Source organism: Eriocheir sinensis, chromosome 26 (assembly GCF_024679095.1).
Source record: "Eriocheir sinensis breed Jianghai 21 chromosome 26, ASM2467909v1, whole genome shotgun sequence".
Classification (NCBI taxonomy): domain Eukaryota; kingdom Metazoa; phylum Arthropoda; class Malacostraca; order Decapoda; family Varunidae; genus Eriocheir; species Eriocheir sinensis.
Genome location: NC_066534.1, coordinates 14,843,052 through 14,859,855, shown reverse-complemented (window position 1 = coordinate 14,859,855; position 16,804 = coordinate 14,843,052). Strand labels below are relative to the sequence as shown.

The 16,804-nt window shown below is 41.3% G+C and overlaps 1 protein-coding gene and 1 long non-coding RNA gene across 2 annotated transcripts; one reads left to right on the top strand and one right to left on the bottom strand.

Annotated features, from left to right (window-relative positions):
• The first annotated feature begins 170 nt into the window (after positions 1-170).
• On the top strand, positions 171-10,072 carry LOC127003805 (uncharacterized). Its single transcript, XM_050870858.1, has 5 exons — positions 171-435; positions 2,261-2,345; positions 4,383-4,553; positions 6,364-6,482; positions 9,812-10,072. Exons 1-5 carry the CDS (start codon positions 337-339, stop codon positions 9,899-9,901), a joined length of 564 nt encoding a protein of 187 aa, XP_050726815.1. The 5' UTR covers positions 171-336; the 3' UTR covers positions 9,902-10,072.
• On the bottom strand, positions 6,493-16,509 carry LOC127003806 (uncharacterized). The gene is made up of 3 exons (XR_007757408.1): positions 16,328-16,509; positions 11,749-11,870; positions 6,493-9,361 (listed from the first exon to the last, which is right to left on the bottom strand). It is a non-coding gene; the product is annotated as an uncharacterized LOC127003806 (long non-coding RNA).
• Positions 16,510-16,804: the final 295 nt, after the last annotated feature.

Genomic DNA, 16,804 nt, shown 5'->3' with positions numbered 1-16,804 from the left:
ATCATCGTCATCAACACACCCAACATCGTCATCAACACACCCATCATCGTCATCAACACACCCAACATCGTCATCAACACACCCAACATCATCATCAACACACCCATCATCGTCATCAACACACCCAACATCGTCATCAACACACCCATCACCGTCATCAACACACCCAACATCGTCATCAACACACCCAACATCGTCATCAACACACCCAACATCATCATCAACACACCCATCATCGTCATCAACACACCCATCATCGTCATCACCTCCCGTGCCGTTGCCAAGGAGGAGTGTCCGCCGCCGCAGCACAGCCATCATCGTCATCATCAGAGCAAGATGGCCGAGGAGCGGGGCTTGACAGATCTGGAAAACCGAGTAAAACTGCTCGAGGAGAAGATATTCGGCCCCCTGCCCAAGGAGGACGAGTACCCCGAGGTGAGGAGGACCCCCCCGGCCCCTGCACGCCCGGGGGGGATGGTGGGGTCAAGCTCCAGGGGTCTTTTAATTTTCTGGACGGTCTTTTTTTTTTTTTTTTGGTCTCCTGGTCCTCTTTGTAGTCATCTCGGTAGTTTTTAGTCTCCCGGGTGTGACCAGGGGGGGAGGGGGGGATCTATGGTCGTATTTTTATTCATTTAATTTCATTTAATTTCTTGGGGACCCGCAGAGGGATATGCGGGGGATTCAAGGGTCCAGGACAGGATTAGGATAAGGGTTAGGATGAGGAAAGGTATTGGGATATGGTAAAGGGCCGGGATTAGGGAGATAATGATTGGTGATCCGATTCCTAAATGTGTCAAGAGTGGGACTATTAACTACATGAGATGGGAGATGATTCCACTCTTGGATGCTGCGGGGAAAGATTGAATATTTGAATTGTTAGTCTGGTAAGTGTGGTATTTGAGGTTGTGGCTGCCTCTAGTGGATTGTGTAGTTGTCGGGTGTAAATAAGTGTCTTTGTTTATGTCTACTTGATTGTTTGTGATTTTATATAGCATTTGAAGTCGAAGGCACCCCCGGCAGTGTCCAGTCTTCATTCAGCTTGTAGCACACTGTCTGAGTCAGTAACTTGGGACTGTGCCACATATCATGAGTCCTGACAGTGTAGTAATGCCTTCGAACTCCTTGTTGTGCTCTGATTTCTTCCAGTTTCAGGTTATGGCCCCTGCTGGTTGCTTGATTGTTTTGCGTTAAGTGTACAGTGACTGCTGGATCATAGATCTTGAACGTCTTGAAAGTCCCAATCATGTCTCCTCGGGCATGGCGACAGGTTAAAGTTGGCAAATCCAGTTTCCTCAAGCTTCCTTTATAACTGAGATTTTATCGAAGGAACAATTTTTGTAGCTCTTTTATTAACGTTTTCAAGTGCTGTCATGTTCCGTAACTTATACCTATGGATTCCATACTGGGTGTCCATAGCTATCCAGTCACTCCGGTCTCTAGTAACTCCGGCCCTGGCGTCACTCCAGCCTCCAACCTTGGTCACTCCGGCCTCCCACCCTGGTCACTCCAGCCTCCCAGTATTCACATAGTACTGTAAAACGAATCCTTGGTGTTTCAATCTTGATTATAGTTCATTATACCTGTACCACAGACATGTTCAAAACCTTAAAATGAAAAACGACATGGTAAAATTTACAGTTTTTTTTTCCTGTGTTATAAAGCGTCTTAACTCAGTGAACAATGTGGTGAAACTTGGTTAGAATGCAAACACCTGTTCCATAATTATTAAACAGCCTTGGTGTTGTCTGCCACCGAGAAAATTAGCAGGATTTATATTAACAAAACAGACGTTTGGGACATTACTAATGATTTTTAACTCAAAATCAACTATAATTGATGGTATTTGTTATTGTTGCCTGCATATTATTGACTCTGACAACTGTTTCCTATGTGTAGGCTATGATATATTATCCACGTGGGACAACAGGTTGCCAGTGCACATTAATGCACTCCTCAGACTTAGGTGAACCAACTATAAAACTCCCTTGGCCTCTCATTCTATTTTCTTATTTTTTTTTAGCAGTTTTAATTTTTTTTTTTTTTTTTTTGAGCTGCCTTCTTTGCTGTAAAAAAAATGCATTACCTAACATTATTTTTGGCCATTTCTGTTTACCATTATACTAAATATTTTTAAGTATGATTGCCCTTTGTTGTAGCAGTTTTACAAATGGTATCAGTGAGGTGAATGCCATGGTCTGCCAGTATGAGAGATGCTTAGAGAGCCAACCTGTACCTCTTGCTAACTGAGATGTTTTCACAGGTTGTGTCAACACTGGCCTCTCTTGGGGGGCGCCTGGGGAGTGCTCTGGGCACCAGGGACCGCATGATGATGGTGATGAAGAGACGTGAGTGTTTCTCTTGATCTTTTGGGGTGCCTTCAATACGAGGGAGCTCCGGTAAGCATATTAAACTCAATCTAAAACTTTCATTCATATTTACATTAACAACATCCTCCAGAGTCAATTCACTCTATCCACAAGTCCATTATTTTTATTCAGCCCCTGTCTGTATTAAAAATCTATATATCTCACTTCAAACCTATATTCTTTCTGTTTGTAGTTTGCAATTAAATCCAGAGACCTTGAATTCAGAGGCCATGTTATATTATTTTTAGGGAATAACCGTTTAACACAGCATTGGATGAAGATGGTCATTTGGTTGAGCATATTTCAGACCTTGCCCCATTTTCATCAATATGCTTTATTAACTTGGCTTTTTTTTTTTTTTTTTATACAACAAAGGAAGCAGCTCAAGGGCAACAAAAAGAAAATGTAGAAAAAAACCCCCCCTGCTTATCACTGCTCCTGTAACTGATGAAGTAAAGAGTGGTGGCCAAGGAGGTCAATTTCAGGTGGAGAGGTGTCTTGATGCAGTCCTCTTGAATTTATAAGACACGTAATGATAAAATCCAGCAGATGAAGAGCTTCCTGATGCAAGCCTAGCAGGTGTTGGTGTGGAGATGGCATTGTGTGCATGAGATATGGCGTAGTTGTCAGCGAGATGTCGGGCCCATGACATATTAACTTGTGGTAAAAGTGAGTTCAATGCCCTGCCTCAAATTTTTTTTTACTCATTTAATTTTTTCATTACCATTATCAGAAAAGTTAAAATAACCTTGATTTAGCTCTCCAGTCACTGAATCAGCCTTTCAGCCGAGAGACTCAGCCGAAACACTGTGTTCACACCTGGAGAGCTCGGAATCTAATGCTGAAACCAGTATAAAATATTGGCCTCCTTGTATATGTACGCTACACCATCTCCACAACAACATTTGCCAGCCACACATCAAAAAAACTTCATGACATTTTTTTTTTTTCATTATGTATATGTATTATGAATGCTTCATTGATCCACATCTGGTTAATTAATCATATTGATGAAAATAGGGCAGGGTCTGTAACACGCTCTGCCAAATTATCCTCCTTATTCACTGCATTAAGTTATTCCCAATAAAAGATAAAACACAACCTATGAAACCCATAGTAGGCTGCCTTGGTGGATTGGGAAGGTGACTTGAGGCAGCTATCTTCCATTCATTTTAAATAACTGTCGTTTTCCCATTGTAGCTTAGCCTTATCAGTTCTCTTCCCTCTCAAATCTGATTGGCATAGGCTTTTCTGAGCCTATAAATTTCTTTTCCTCAACTACCTCCTTACCAGTCTTACTGACTTTGAGCACCTCAGTCACTTCTCTTTTCATTTCTTGGCTGGGTTACATCCTTTCCTATTCTCTAATTTAGGTTTTCCTTACTTCTGATTTTTTCATATCCTGGTTTTCCTCTTGTTTCTTCGCCAGAATATCATTCTCTTGGAGTAGCCTCTTCATTTTATTTCATTCCTCATCCAGCATGTTAATTTCTTGATCTACACTCTAATTTTTCTATGACGCATTAGTACTTCTCAGGTCTGTAACATTGCGTGTACAAATGTATGTGTGTGTGCATATAACATGTTCTATTCAAGGGAGTGATATTTTTTCCCATGTTGAAATGATTTTGTTTTAATGCAAAACACCCCACCATCAAAGTAAGGTAAAGGTGGGTGCATACGCAATAGATGAGCATGGCTGCGGTGCTCATCTCCGATCCGCTGGCCCTCTGAGCCCATGGTAGGTAACAACCAGTTACCCCGGGACACAGGCCAATGTGAAATCCGGGATTGCCACATTTACCTTCCCAGGTTCTCATTTATCAACCAGCCTGAAAGGGAGAATGAATAGCTGGGTGAGCTGCACGCCGGCTGCCCAGGCCAGGATTCAAACCAGGGCCCGTGGAATGGTAGCAAGGCAACCTGACCATTAGACCATGGAGGTTAGTAGTTGTGGGGAATTTATCTTACTGCTCATTGTACTGTGGAGATGTAATAATAATGTGTACTCCACAGTGGATGAACTGGAGCGCTACCTCGATCCTGGGTATGGCGAGGGGCTGGAGGTGTGTGACAGTGTGAAGCTGGACTTGGTGCTTGGCCGTGAGGAACAGCTGCATTCCTACCACAGCCACCTGACTACCCTCAACTCACTCAAGCATGTCCTCGACTCACAGCACATCAAAGGTCAGCATGGTCTTCTTCAGCTTCATTTCTTACTAAACAAAACAAGTTATATAATCAGAGATGATGCATAGCAATAGTAAAATATCCAAATATCATACCTCATTGGTAGAGGAGGATACTTATAACACATTCTTGACTTAGTGGTATTTAGTGAAAGACTTCACACCAAGTTACAGGTTGAAATAATTGAAGGTTATAATTCACTGTCATTTTTAAGTTTTATTATGCTAGATAGGTAGCTATATAATCTTGATAAAGTAAAACTCGGGTTTAATCAACTCCACTATGGTCAACTCTGCCCATAGCATGCATTCAATTTGAGCCTCTCTGAGAATCTAATACTTAGTCTGTTAGGGAAACTCAGGAGGCTGGATATAGTCATGCTTTTTCAAGCTTTAGAGGCCCTTCAGTGCCAATAATATCAATAGTGGATATGTCTGAAATTATAGCTGTCTCAGGAGTAGGTATATGCCAATCTAACAAACTGTACCAGGGATTGCACCACATGACAAGAAAAGGAAATATGTCAAACTCCATTTATTTTTTCTATGCATTTATATTACAATAATTCAAAGTAGCACATTATCCATTACATATATTTATCATCATTTACATGAATAACATGACCCTACTTAGGTGTACACTACTTTTTTCACCGAGATGTATGGCACCATGACTGTTGTTTGTGTCCTCTGTCTCATGTTTGCTGTGGGACATTGCCATAATGTTTCCAGTGCCTGCTCCAATATCATGTTTATTGTGCTATTGTACTATTCTTTGAGAAAGCAAGCAAGCCAACAATAATGTGAACCTTCCTGCCCCTAAGCTTAAGTCAATACACTTTGAGTAAAAAAATTGGTTTGGCCACATTACAATTGAGGCAAAATCATGGCCTCCATAAAATACTCAATGCAGCTGTTTGGCAGATGATGTCCTTTCAATTCACAATTATCACAGTTCTCTCTTTTCTGCTACCTACTTTACCAGGATCCTATTTTTTAGTACCTTGAGCACAACCTTTTTTCATCTCTTGCTGGGTTTCTTTCTGCTGGTATTCTATAATCTCTTACGTTTACTTGAAATTCCACATGAATATTTACTTTCAATTCTTCTGGTCTTTTTTTTATCAAGGTAATTGTTTCCCTCATGCCTTCATGCTCTCATATCATTTTCTTCAAGTTGCTGTTTCATCTTGCCTGGGTTCTCCTCCAGCCCTTTACTCTTGATCTGCCTGATTTAATTATTGTCAGTCTATGTGAGAGCCATGTGTTGTTCACCATGGTCTGTCTGATTGCACATTGGACTTGTGATTGCCAGCCAGTACCCTCCCCAAATGAGCTTGGAGCTTGTGTGACAAATATTTGGGTACAGCTAAAACCTCACATCGCACCCACACACAGACAGTAACCAGGACACAACTCCTGACAGACCCCTAGTACCCTTTCACTGCTGGGTGGACATGGGGCATGGATTAAAGGAAGCTACCTGTCTGTCTCCACTCAGCATGAGAATTGAACCTGGGACCTCTTGGTTGTGAAACGAGCATGCTAACCACTCCACTATGGAGCTCTGTAGTGTAGAGGTATGCAGGCTCACCTCCACCAATAAGTCCTGAGTTTGATTCCTGGGCAGAGTGAAGAAAGATAGGCTGTTTCCTTTAATCCATGCCCCATGTCTGCCCAGCAGTGAATGGGTACCAGGGGTTAGTCAGCCATTGTGTCCAACCTCCGGCATGTGGGTGCCATTTAAAGCTTTAGCTCAACCGAAGCTTGAAGCTAAGAAGCATGAATTATTGTCTTGTTTCTTTCAGATTGTGCAAACCTAGAGGAAGAGTTAATGGCTGTAGCCGGTCATCAGAGGGAAACAGAAGAACAAACTACACAGCAGAGTACACAAATCAAGAACATGCTGAATCAGTACAATGATATTGTATCCTTTTAACTGACCATGCATAAAGTAGATGGAGTAAGGCACATAATCTGATGCACAAAAGATTAGCATTAGTATAGTTTCTTGCAAATTTTGCTTTACCCTCTGCCTCTCTCTGGCAGGGAGACAGTCAGTAAAGTTGCTTGCATTGTATGGAATTAATACATGGAGAGGTAGGAGGGGGCCCAATCTGTGTCTAGATTATAGAGGTAAATGATAAGACTAGCAGATACCCCATCTCTTAATCCTCCCTTTACCCCTCATGATTTTCACAAGTGACCCTAAATTTTCCCTCTGTACCTCTCACTTTTAGCCTTAGACCCCACTCCCCCACTCTGGCTTTCATTTCTCTCATACAACCATCCATGTACACATTAAAAAGACATAGTGACATAGCACACCCCTGTCTCACACCCACACCAACACCAAAACTCACCATTTACGTGTACAGAGACACTCGCATCCTTATAGAGGGATCTGATTCCCTCCAGCAGATGCCCTCCCACACCATATATCCTTTGAGCATCCCATAAACCCTTCCTGTCAACCCTGTCATATACCATCTCTAGGTCCATGAAAGCAACAAACAGCTTCCTATCCTTCTCTAGGTATTTTTCAACTAACATTTTTGCTGCAAATATTTGGTCTACACAACCCCTCCCTTTCCTAAAACCCCTTTGTTCATTGCCTACACTTTTCTCAGTTATTTTCTTCATCCTCTCATTTAAAACCCTTCCATACACTTTTCTTGCCACACTGAGTAAACTTGTTCCCCTGTAACTGGCCGCAGCAGAAGTGTCTCCATCTCTCCCTGTTCTGGCACTCCCTCTCAGCACATTCAATCCTGCTACTTCCAACTCTCACACTCAAATACTCACTCACCCTATTGATCCACTTCACAGGTGGTCTTCCTTTGACATCCCCTCCCTCAATCCTTCCCTCATACGCTCTCTTCACGAATTCATTCTCCCCCATTCTCATCACGTGTCCAAATCACCTTAATGCACCACACTTCACCCACTCCACTCCACACTCCACTCCTTTCGCTGTCGCACCCATACCAAACCACTCATACACGCTGTCATTACTTTCTCCATCCCATCCTGACACATCACATGCCCCTAAGCTCAGATAAACTTATAATCAGGAGAGAAAGGATTCCTGACCAATAAGACATATGTCCACTCCCCACACAAACTACAAGAATACTAAGGGTGAGTGTTGGCTCAGATTGTGTTTCACTGTAACGGTTGAGGGTCAGCATAATACATTGGCACAAAAAAGAAAAGGTGTGGTATTGCTGTCATCACCAACATGTCCCAGGTCATGTACCCGGCTTATATTTCTGCCAACCATGTTGTCGCTCATTGCTGAGAGAGCTAACCATGCATGTACATTACTACTTTGGGAAACATTCTCATGCTCCAGTACTTCACCAGTAGTTAGTCCAATGATGATCCATGGCCTCAGCAACACAGCAGACTTTGTTCAGGGAATCTGCTGGCCAACAAGTATATTACAGTGTTGCTGCAAGACTTCACGGGTGACCTGCTAAGAAAATAAAATTGAATTTGCAGTTTTAGCTGATGGACTTCATGCAAAATGTTAAAATTTAAATTAATCTCAATTTACTACAAGCAATATCTAACACCAAATCAATTTGACAAAGGGTCAGAATGAGGTTCTTTACTCTGTCTATTTGTAGCTTGCAACTGGAACCTAGGCTACTTTTGTAAACTCTTAACTGATTGGACAGTGGCCTGAGGCAGCTTTCTCATATGCATCGTAGAAACAGACCTCCCCACACTTCAAGCTTTACTTTTATGCTCTGTAGCCCACTCATGTCACATAATACATACTGGGTTTCTTCATCACTGGACAGTAGATAGATTGCAGATTACAACTGTGTAAAAAACAACTTAGATTGACAAAAAATAAGGGAAATAAAGCGAGTTGAAGTCCAAGACGGGGTCATAAATGTTCATACCGCTTTTTATTCCATGCTGATTTTTTCATAGAATTATTAAGCTATTAAAAACTAAGAATGCCACCTGATAAAGAAAAGGTTGCTGAAGGTGATAGTGTCAACAGATTATTGATAAGTTAGAGAGGAATGGAGGTAAGCAAGTTTTATACAAAGTTGTAGGCAACTTGCTTACCTCCCTTCCTTTCTAACATATTGATAATCTGTTGACACCATCATCTTCAGGAGCATTTTCTTCATCAGATGGTATTGTTTGTTTTACAGTAGCCTAAAAATTCCAAGAAAAAATCAGCAAGGAATTAAAGCCCGTTTAAATTTTTATAACCCTGGCTTTGGCTTCAACTTGCATTATCTCTTTTTTATATATATTTAGTCAATTGATGTGGTTTATAACACTGTCGTAATCTGCAATCTTTCTACTATCCAGTGATGACGAAACCAAATATTTATTATGTGAGTGGGCTACACAGCATAAAAGAAAAACTTGCACTTGCAATGTGGCGAGGTCTGTTTCTAGGATGTGTGGGAAAAGGCTGCCTCAGGCCACTGTCCAATCTACTACAAGCTTACAAAAGCAGCATAGGATCCAGTTGCAAGCTACAAATAGACAGTATAGTATCATTAGTTTTGCTTACACTCTTATGCCATGGCAAGAAGTCTGATTTGCAGTTTCAAGACTCACGGCTTTGTTACCAGTATATGATGTTTGGAAGGGCAAATCAGGTTGCACTATTTAAATGTGTGTTGCACCGAGATGATGGTTCCTACATACAGACAATAGGAGCCACAGGAACCAATGGTTAACTGCCAAGGTCTTCTTAGTAGTTGGCTGAGTTGTGCTGACTGCAGATATATTTAGTTAGTATAACAATTATCTTGAGTTGTAAGCTGGTATCTGAAAACGTAAACAAAAATAACCTCAGCTTGCACTTGTATCCCCACTAGCATATTCTTCATAACTTGCACTGGCATGCCTCTTTTCAGCCATACAATTTTTCACTTCTGCATCTCTCTCAAAATGGTTTATCCAGCAGCTTTGTGTTGCTTCAGATGTTATTGTCACACAGTTCGTTTTCCCTTTCATGTACTCCACGGCTTTATTCTGTACTCTATTTTAAAAATGCTCTCATTTCTATTGTATGCCACTTCTTTACTACGTTACAACTCTAAAGAGTTTTTTTCTGCACAACAGTTTTAGTAATATGAGGACTTGAAAGTGTTTAAAGCATAATATTCATACTCCTTTATATATGCATACCATTTCAGTACATCGTGATACATCCACTCCACTGACCTTTTTTTTCCCCAGGAACTACTCAATTTTTTTCCCTTAATGACAATTCAGATAAACACCCTGACGGAGACCTTCATTAAGATGGATGAAATTGTAACCAAGGCAGAGATTGCAGCAATACCAAAGAAGGCAGAAGACTAGAGGCTCCCTTGTTATGCCTTGGAAAGGTTCTCAAAACATTAAACCATAAGGCCTTTACAGATCTAAATACCAATTGTGCACCTTAGTTATCGACATTTAATGTTAATGTAACTTCACCAAAGGTCTGTTATGTTATATTTAATAAGTCATTAAATAAATGGCACAACATGTCTTACTTAATTTCCTTCTAGAACATAAGGGCATCATGGTAGTATCAATTTAAGAGGGTTAATATCCTCTACTTCATACAGCTTTTTGCCATTCTTCTTTGCCCATTTGGTTTAGGTTAGTGGCACTATTCTGGCTGTGGGAGTCTATCCTCTCAGGGGGTTCTGTGTCCTGGCCACAGCTAACAGTCAGTCCAATCGTTGATCTGAGTTGGTTGGGGTGGGGTCTGCAACTGCTCCCTTAATCATCCCTCGGTCAAAAACTACAGGAATGAAGTAGATCTGGCTCAACATAGACTAAAATAGCAACAGAAGGTGGAAGACATCAACTCTTCTCAATATGAGGCTTTTAACCTGGAAGCAGTGACGGGCCAAATTTGTGGCTTTACCGTGTACCAGCAACGAGCCAAATTTTTGCTATGATGTAAACCCTCCAAAATAGATGATGCATAAACTGATCACAAATGCATTAATATATATTATGAAATGGTTTGCATGAGTGATGATTTTTTTCATTTTTCTCCCTTAGAGGGGCCTTTGAGAAACATGATCCTACAGTTACCAGGTTAAACTAGCGAAGAACACACATTTTCCATTGCACTAGCATCTTATTGCTAAAAAAATAACTGCAAAAGAAGCATTAAAAAAATAAATAAATAAATAAAAATAAAAAGTACTATAGTCTGACATCTAAAGTGGCGTCTTTGACGTAGACAGCCCTTTGTACACTGTTGCCACGTCTCCAACTGACCTCACGTACCATGCCCTTCATACTCTCTCTCTGTGTCTCTCTGTGTGTGTGTGAAATATAGTTTCAAGAAACACAACAGTCGAAAGTCCAAAGGCGGCGACGAGAGAATTTTGTTGGTCTGTGCTCCGCCTACCGGAGTGTGTGGCAGATGACAGACACACCAAAATATAGTAGAAATGCCATAATTAAGGCAGGCAGCGCAAGTGTGAAGTGGTGGGTTGGGAAGAGCATGACCCTGACATGAGGTGACAATGCTGTGGAGGCAACAGTGCCAAGTGTTGTACAAATTTCTTTGTATTCACTCACAAATAGAGAATCATTCATAAAAAAACATATCTTTTTTTGTACGAGAGAGAGAGAGGGTGTGAGGGGTGCGGTTCGGGAGGTGAGTTGGAGACGTGACACCACTGTATGGGGAACTACCTACATCAGAGGCGCCACTTTAGATGTGTCAGACATTAGTTGTGTTGCATAATAGAAAAAACAGTATGGTGGAACATTAAAAACTACTAGGATATTAAATTTACTCAAAAGTGTTATATCAAAGAAAGTAAATCTACCCTACTTGTTAATCATCACTACCACCATTATCATCAGTAACCCAATTTCCCACAAAGGCTGAGGGATACAACCATAATTAAGACATGTGGCCACTTTCAAAAGCATTTGAGGCAAGAGAGGTGAGGGACCCCAATACCAACCTCCTGTATGGTCTAGTTTCTTAAGCTCAACAATGAAATACAGACATACTCTCTTGATCTGCATAGGGATACAAAACACTACCAGGTTGTTGGGTGTGGGATTCTGATCCACAACAAGACTTATGCACAGCCTGACAGTTGTAAATCGAACTGCTCACCCATCTTGTATTTGTTGAACACTGCAGTGAATATTTATGAAAAATCAAAAAATTTAAAATAAAATCTTACCAAGGTAAATGGGTAGTCCACTGCAACTGAGCGGTGAGTCAGGTGCAGGATGTCTCTATAAAGATGCAATCTGTTTGGTGATCCAAAGATATCCAGTCTCCCACCAATTTTAAGAAAATGTACTGAAAATAAAGATCAATTTATATCATAACTGCATGTTGTCATTATAAATTCATAATTATGATTACCTTTACATTAGTTACGAGGAATCTCATTTCTCACAGAGGTTCTTTGGGGATAAAGCCCCAGAGAAGAAAGGAAGGTCAAACTTTGAAGTAAGAAAAAAATATAAGAGGAACAAAGACTACAGACATGAGCTACACTACACCTTCACCGGTCTTGTCATCATACCCCAACACAGGCTATGGCTGTGTCACACACTGAACAACGCCCTACAGTCCATCAGTCTGAGAAAGTGATTTTCAAGTTAAGGGATTTCATAACATAGAGAATCATTTTTATTTGGTAATGAATTGGCACTGTAAAAAGTATTACTAAATCAAACTTATACAATGGTGACATTTATTTATATCAATGGTTCCCAAAGTGGGCACTATTGCCTACCTGGGGGCAATGGAGAGGTCAGGAGGAGGGGGTAAGGGTGGCAGGGTGGCATTAAGAGTACTTAATAACTCTTTCTTTTTACAAAATCTGAATGGCAAAAATTTTCACAACCACCAAGGCTAAGCTAAAGGGACATGTATTTTTTTTTTTTTTTTTTTCACGTCTCCGCCTATTGCGCCAGTAGGCTTGCTTGAGGGGCCTGGATAGTATTCGGCCCCAGCCCGTCATGGCGCAGGCAAGTGTTCATAGTGGCGCCATCTTCTCTTGGCTCATGCTGCCCCCCGGAACTCTTTCTTGATTCTTGGATGGTTTCCTCTAGAGTCCGGGTTGATGGGTGGTCTTCAGGACAGCATGATGATAATAATAATAATGTTATGAGCTGTTATTGCGGGATCGTCACACTCTAGTGAGTGCTCCTGTCACTGGCAATGCAGTTTATAAGTGGTATTTGGCATCTCAAGTTACTCTTTGTCAGAAAGTGGTGACGCGTCGATGCGTGCACATCTGTGCAGATTATTTCTTCCATTTCTCTCACTCATTGGGAAGTATTTTGCTGCAATTAATTTGTCGCATTTGACAAATCTTTAGTGAAAATAAAGGAACAAAAGCAGTAAATCATTCGCATTTCTGAAGCCGCATTTAGGTTACCTATTCAAACGTAACTTTTTCATTGACTTTGGCCTTCGCAAGTAAAAATACACGTTAGGCAAAATTGGATTCCATTCGATTCTACTGCATACAGCGAACTCTGGAGCACAATGCTGTGACTCAGGATGATGGCAAGGATCTCAGGCAGTTACATGATGATTTTTATGAGGATGCACCTGATTATGATACTTACATAAACTACCCGATTATGAACAAATATCACACACACACATGTATTTACACACACACACACACACACACACACACACACACACACAGAGAGAGAGAGACTTAAATGACTTAAACTTAAATTCATGAAGGACGACTGACGTTTTCGACACGTTTGAGAAAATCCATGAATATTGAAATATTTCTTAAAAAAATTATATACATGTCAACTGTGCAACAAAATGAACATAAAGAAAGTATCAGATATTTTTTTTATCAGTGAGAAAATGATTCAGGCATTAAAGGGTAAATGTAGGAAAGGAAAAGAAGGGGGCCCAAGACGGTGCCTTGAGGTACCCCAGAAGTTACAGGAGTAGATGAGGATTGACTACCATCAAGAACAACTCGATGTTTGCGGGTAGTTAAAAACGTGGTAACCCAGTCAGAAAGTTGTCCTCGTATGCCATAGAATCCTAATTTAGCTAACAGTCTTTGGTGGGGAACTTTGTCGAAGGCTTTGGCACAGTCAAGTATTATGGCATCAATTTGTCTAATTTTGGGGTTATCAAAGGGACTGCAAAATGTCGTGTGTGTTCACAAGTAATTGAGTCTCGCACGAACATTTGGGCCGAAAGCCGTGCTGACTGTCAGTCAGTATGTTTTGCCTATCAAAGTGGTCCATTATATGTCTATGAATTATACGTTCTAAAATTTTGCACAGAGCTCAGGTTAGCGAAATAGATCTATAATTAGCAGGGAGGGTTCTGTCTCCAGATTTAAAAATTGGTGTCACATTTGCCACAAGCCAGTCAGTCCTGAGGGAGTTCTTCGGTTTGTAAAGTCTGTGAGAATATAACCTGCAGGATAGGTGCAAGAATGCAAGCATTAGCTTTTAGTATCCTGCAGGGTATATTGTCTGGTCCAGTCGCTTTGTCAGTGTCAACCTCAGATAATAGTTTCTCAATTCCTTGGATGTTTAAATAGAGGGGAGGAATTGTTGGGTGTGGTGATGTTGGTATGGCTCGTAAGTTTGCATGTTCTTGTGTAAAAACAGATTGGAATTGTTTGTTAAGTGTGTTGGCTTTATCTTGTGGAAGTGTGGCCAAGGAACCGTTGAATAGTAGTGTTGTAATTCCGGTCGAGTCTTGTCTGCATCCTTTGAAGAAGCTGTAGAATTTCTTGTGGTTTTGTGTGTTGTTTGTGAGACAAGTGGATGTGTATTTAGTTTCTGCTTGTTTAGTTTCTTTTTGTAGTGTTTTCTGTATGTTTTTGTAGTGTTCCCAGTGTTCTATATTGTTGTAACATTTTGCTGTGTTGTATGCCTTTACCTTGTTTTTGTGTAGTCTTTTTAATTGTCTACTCTACCATAGTAATAACCAGTTTTGTGTGATAGTTTTCTTGAGTATGTGTTTGTCCATTGTGTCATGTATAAAGTCTCGTAGTCTGGTCCAATTTGCCTCAACGGAATTGGCCATTGGGTCTGTGTCAAGGAAAAAGTCTCTAAAATCAACTAAGTCTTGAGTTATGGCACCCATATCGGCTCTGTTGTATAAATAAATGTTCCTGGGTAGTTGTTTTTGTGTTGTTGGTCTAATGTTTATATCAATGAGTACCATGTCATGGTCACTAAGACCTGGTGGTACTACTCGTGTACGTGTGATTAAAGAAGTGTTGTTTATGAGGAACATTAAGTCTAGTGTGTTGGATGTGAACCGATGTCTTATGTTAGGATTGTGTTTTCCTACACTGACCTGTGTGCGTGTTGGTTCATGTACTGTTTGTGTGAGTGTGTGTTGATTATGTTAATAAAGTGTTCATGTAAGTTTCTCCTATCAGTCTGTGGTAGTATGTATACTGCCTTCGTGGGTGGGGTTGCCCAGTGTCGCCTGTGTTGTCCAATCAATGTCAGGGAGATTGAAGTCGCCAGCCAACCATATGTTTTTGGAGGGGTCAATTTTGGATAATGATTCATCAAAGGTCTGCAGATATTCTAAATTTGAATTTGGGGGACGATAAAAAGATCCAATGAAGAGAGTTCTACAGCCCTGAAGTTGTACTTTAATCCAAATAATTTCAGAGTCCACATTTAGTTCTATGGCTGGAGTCACTACTAGTTCCGGCTTTGTCACAATGAGGACTCCACCGTGGTTATTGTCCATTCTGTCTTTTCTGTGTAGGGTCATATTATAGGGACTGTCCGTCGGGAAGACTTCACTGTCTTTTATGTCAGGAGTGAGCTAAGTTTCTGTCCCTATAACAATGTCTGGGTCATAAGTCAGGAGGGTTTGATGAAAGGCGGCTCTTTTGTTATTGATGCTACATAAGTTGATAATGAGGGCATAGAGAGAAGATGACCCCTTGGTGGTGGAGTCATGTGTGGAGGTGGTAGTGGTGGATGAGGGGGAGTTGAGGATAGAGGATCTATTGGGGACAGTGATGGGAATTATGGATAGGGAACAGGATCTATTGTGGGAATGATTGGGTGTGGAATGGTTTGGGTGAATAGCGGGAGTGGATGATGTCTGGGGATTGTCTGCTGTCAAGTCTTCATGTCGGTTTTGAGTGGGGGAGGAATTGTCCAAACTGTCTCTACCTAACAGTCGGGTGATCCTATCTAACAATGATGTGGTGTCTAAGGAGCTGAATTTATTGTTATTAAGTAAAGGTGAGTGGAAAAGAGAGGAAGTAAAATTGGATGCCCCAAAGTCCCAGCAGATTCATGAGATCCTGACACCCTGCATTCCCAACGGTCTCCAAGCTTATTTTAAGGAAGAGGAGGGAGTATGGGCAAACACTATAATTTAACCAAATCTAGGAAGGCAACCCCTGCTGAAGCCCTCCTGAACATAGTGTTCGGGTTCTAGGAGTGTGTAAGGCCGCCACAGCGGGTCAGAACCCAGACATGTTGGAAGGAGATGACTGTTTCCAACCACCAAAGAAAGCCTTGTTAGCACAAGTTGTTCAAAGAGTTTGCTGATGTCGGAAAGAAGACTGATAGAGCGGCAGGAGGAGGCCAAGGTGGGGTCTTTCCCTGGCTTTGGCCCTTGAGATTGGAAGCATGATGGCGTGACGCCACTGGTGAGGGAAGGTGCCTCAGAGCCAGCTGGGGTTAAAGATCTACCTAGCAGGTTGGGTGAAACCGTAAACTGTCCGACCAGGTCGCGTTTTGAATGTCGTCACCCTCAGCAGATTTACTCACCGGCGGTGCAGCTACGGCGACTGTAAGCTGCGTGTTCAGTTCAGCAGCTGACAGTTCAGTTGAAGTTCAGTTGACGGTCGGGGAGACAGCCTTTGCAACGGCCTCCCCTTACACCAACAAAAAATTACGTGATGCGGGGACTTCAAGAAGCTGCAAGTTTTCTTTTATTTCATTCAAGATTTTCCATTATTTTATTTGCCAACGTAATTACTCCTCCAGCGGTCTGCGGATACAAATGAGGGAGAGGCTCGTTTTCCTGCCGCTTTCATTTTCTTTCTGCACGAAGTCGGTGTAGATAAAAAAGAAAAAAAAAGGAATGGGTGTAAGAGGCAAGGAGCTTTCCCAGTAGCTGGTATCAAATCCTTTTTCCTCTTCTCGGCGTAGCTCGCTTATCCCTTCATCTCACAGTCCTTCAACATCCTTTACCTGCCTGTCTTCTATTGTACTTTTTACTTTTATTTATATCCATATCTCATT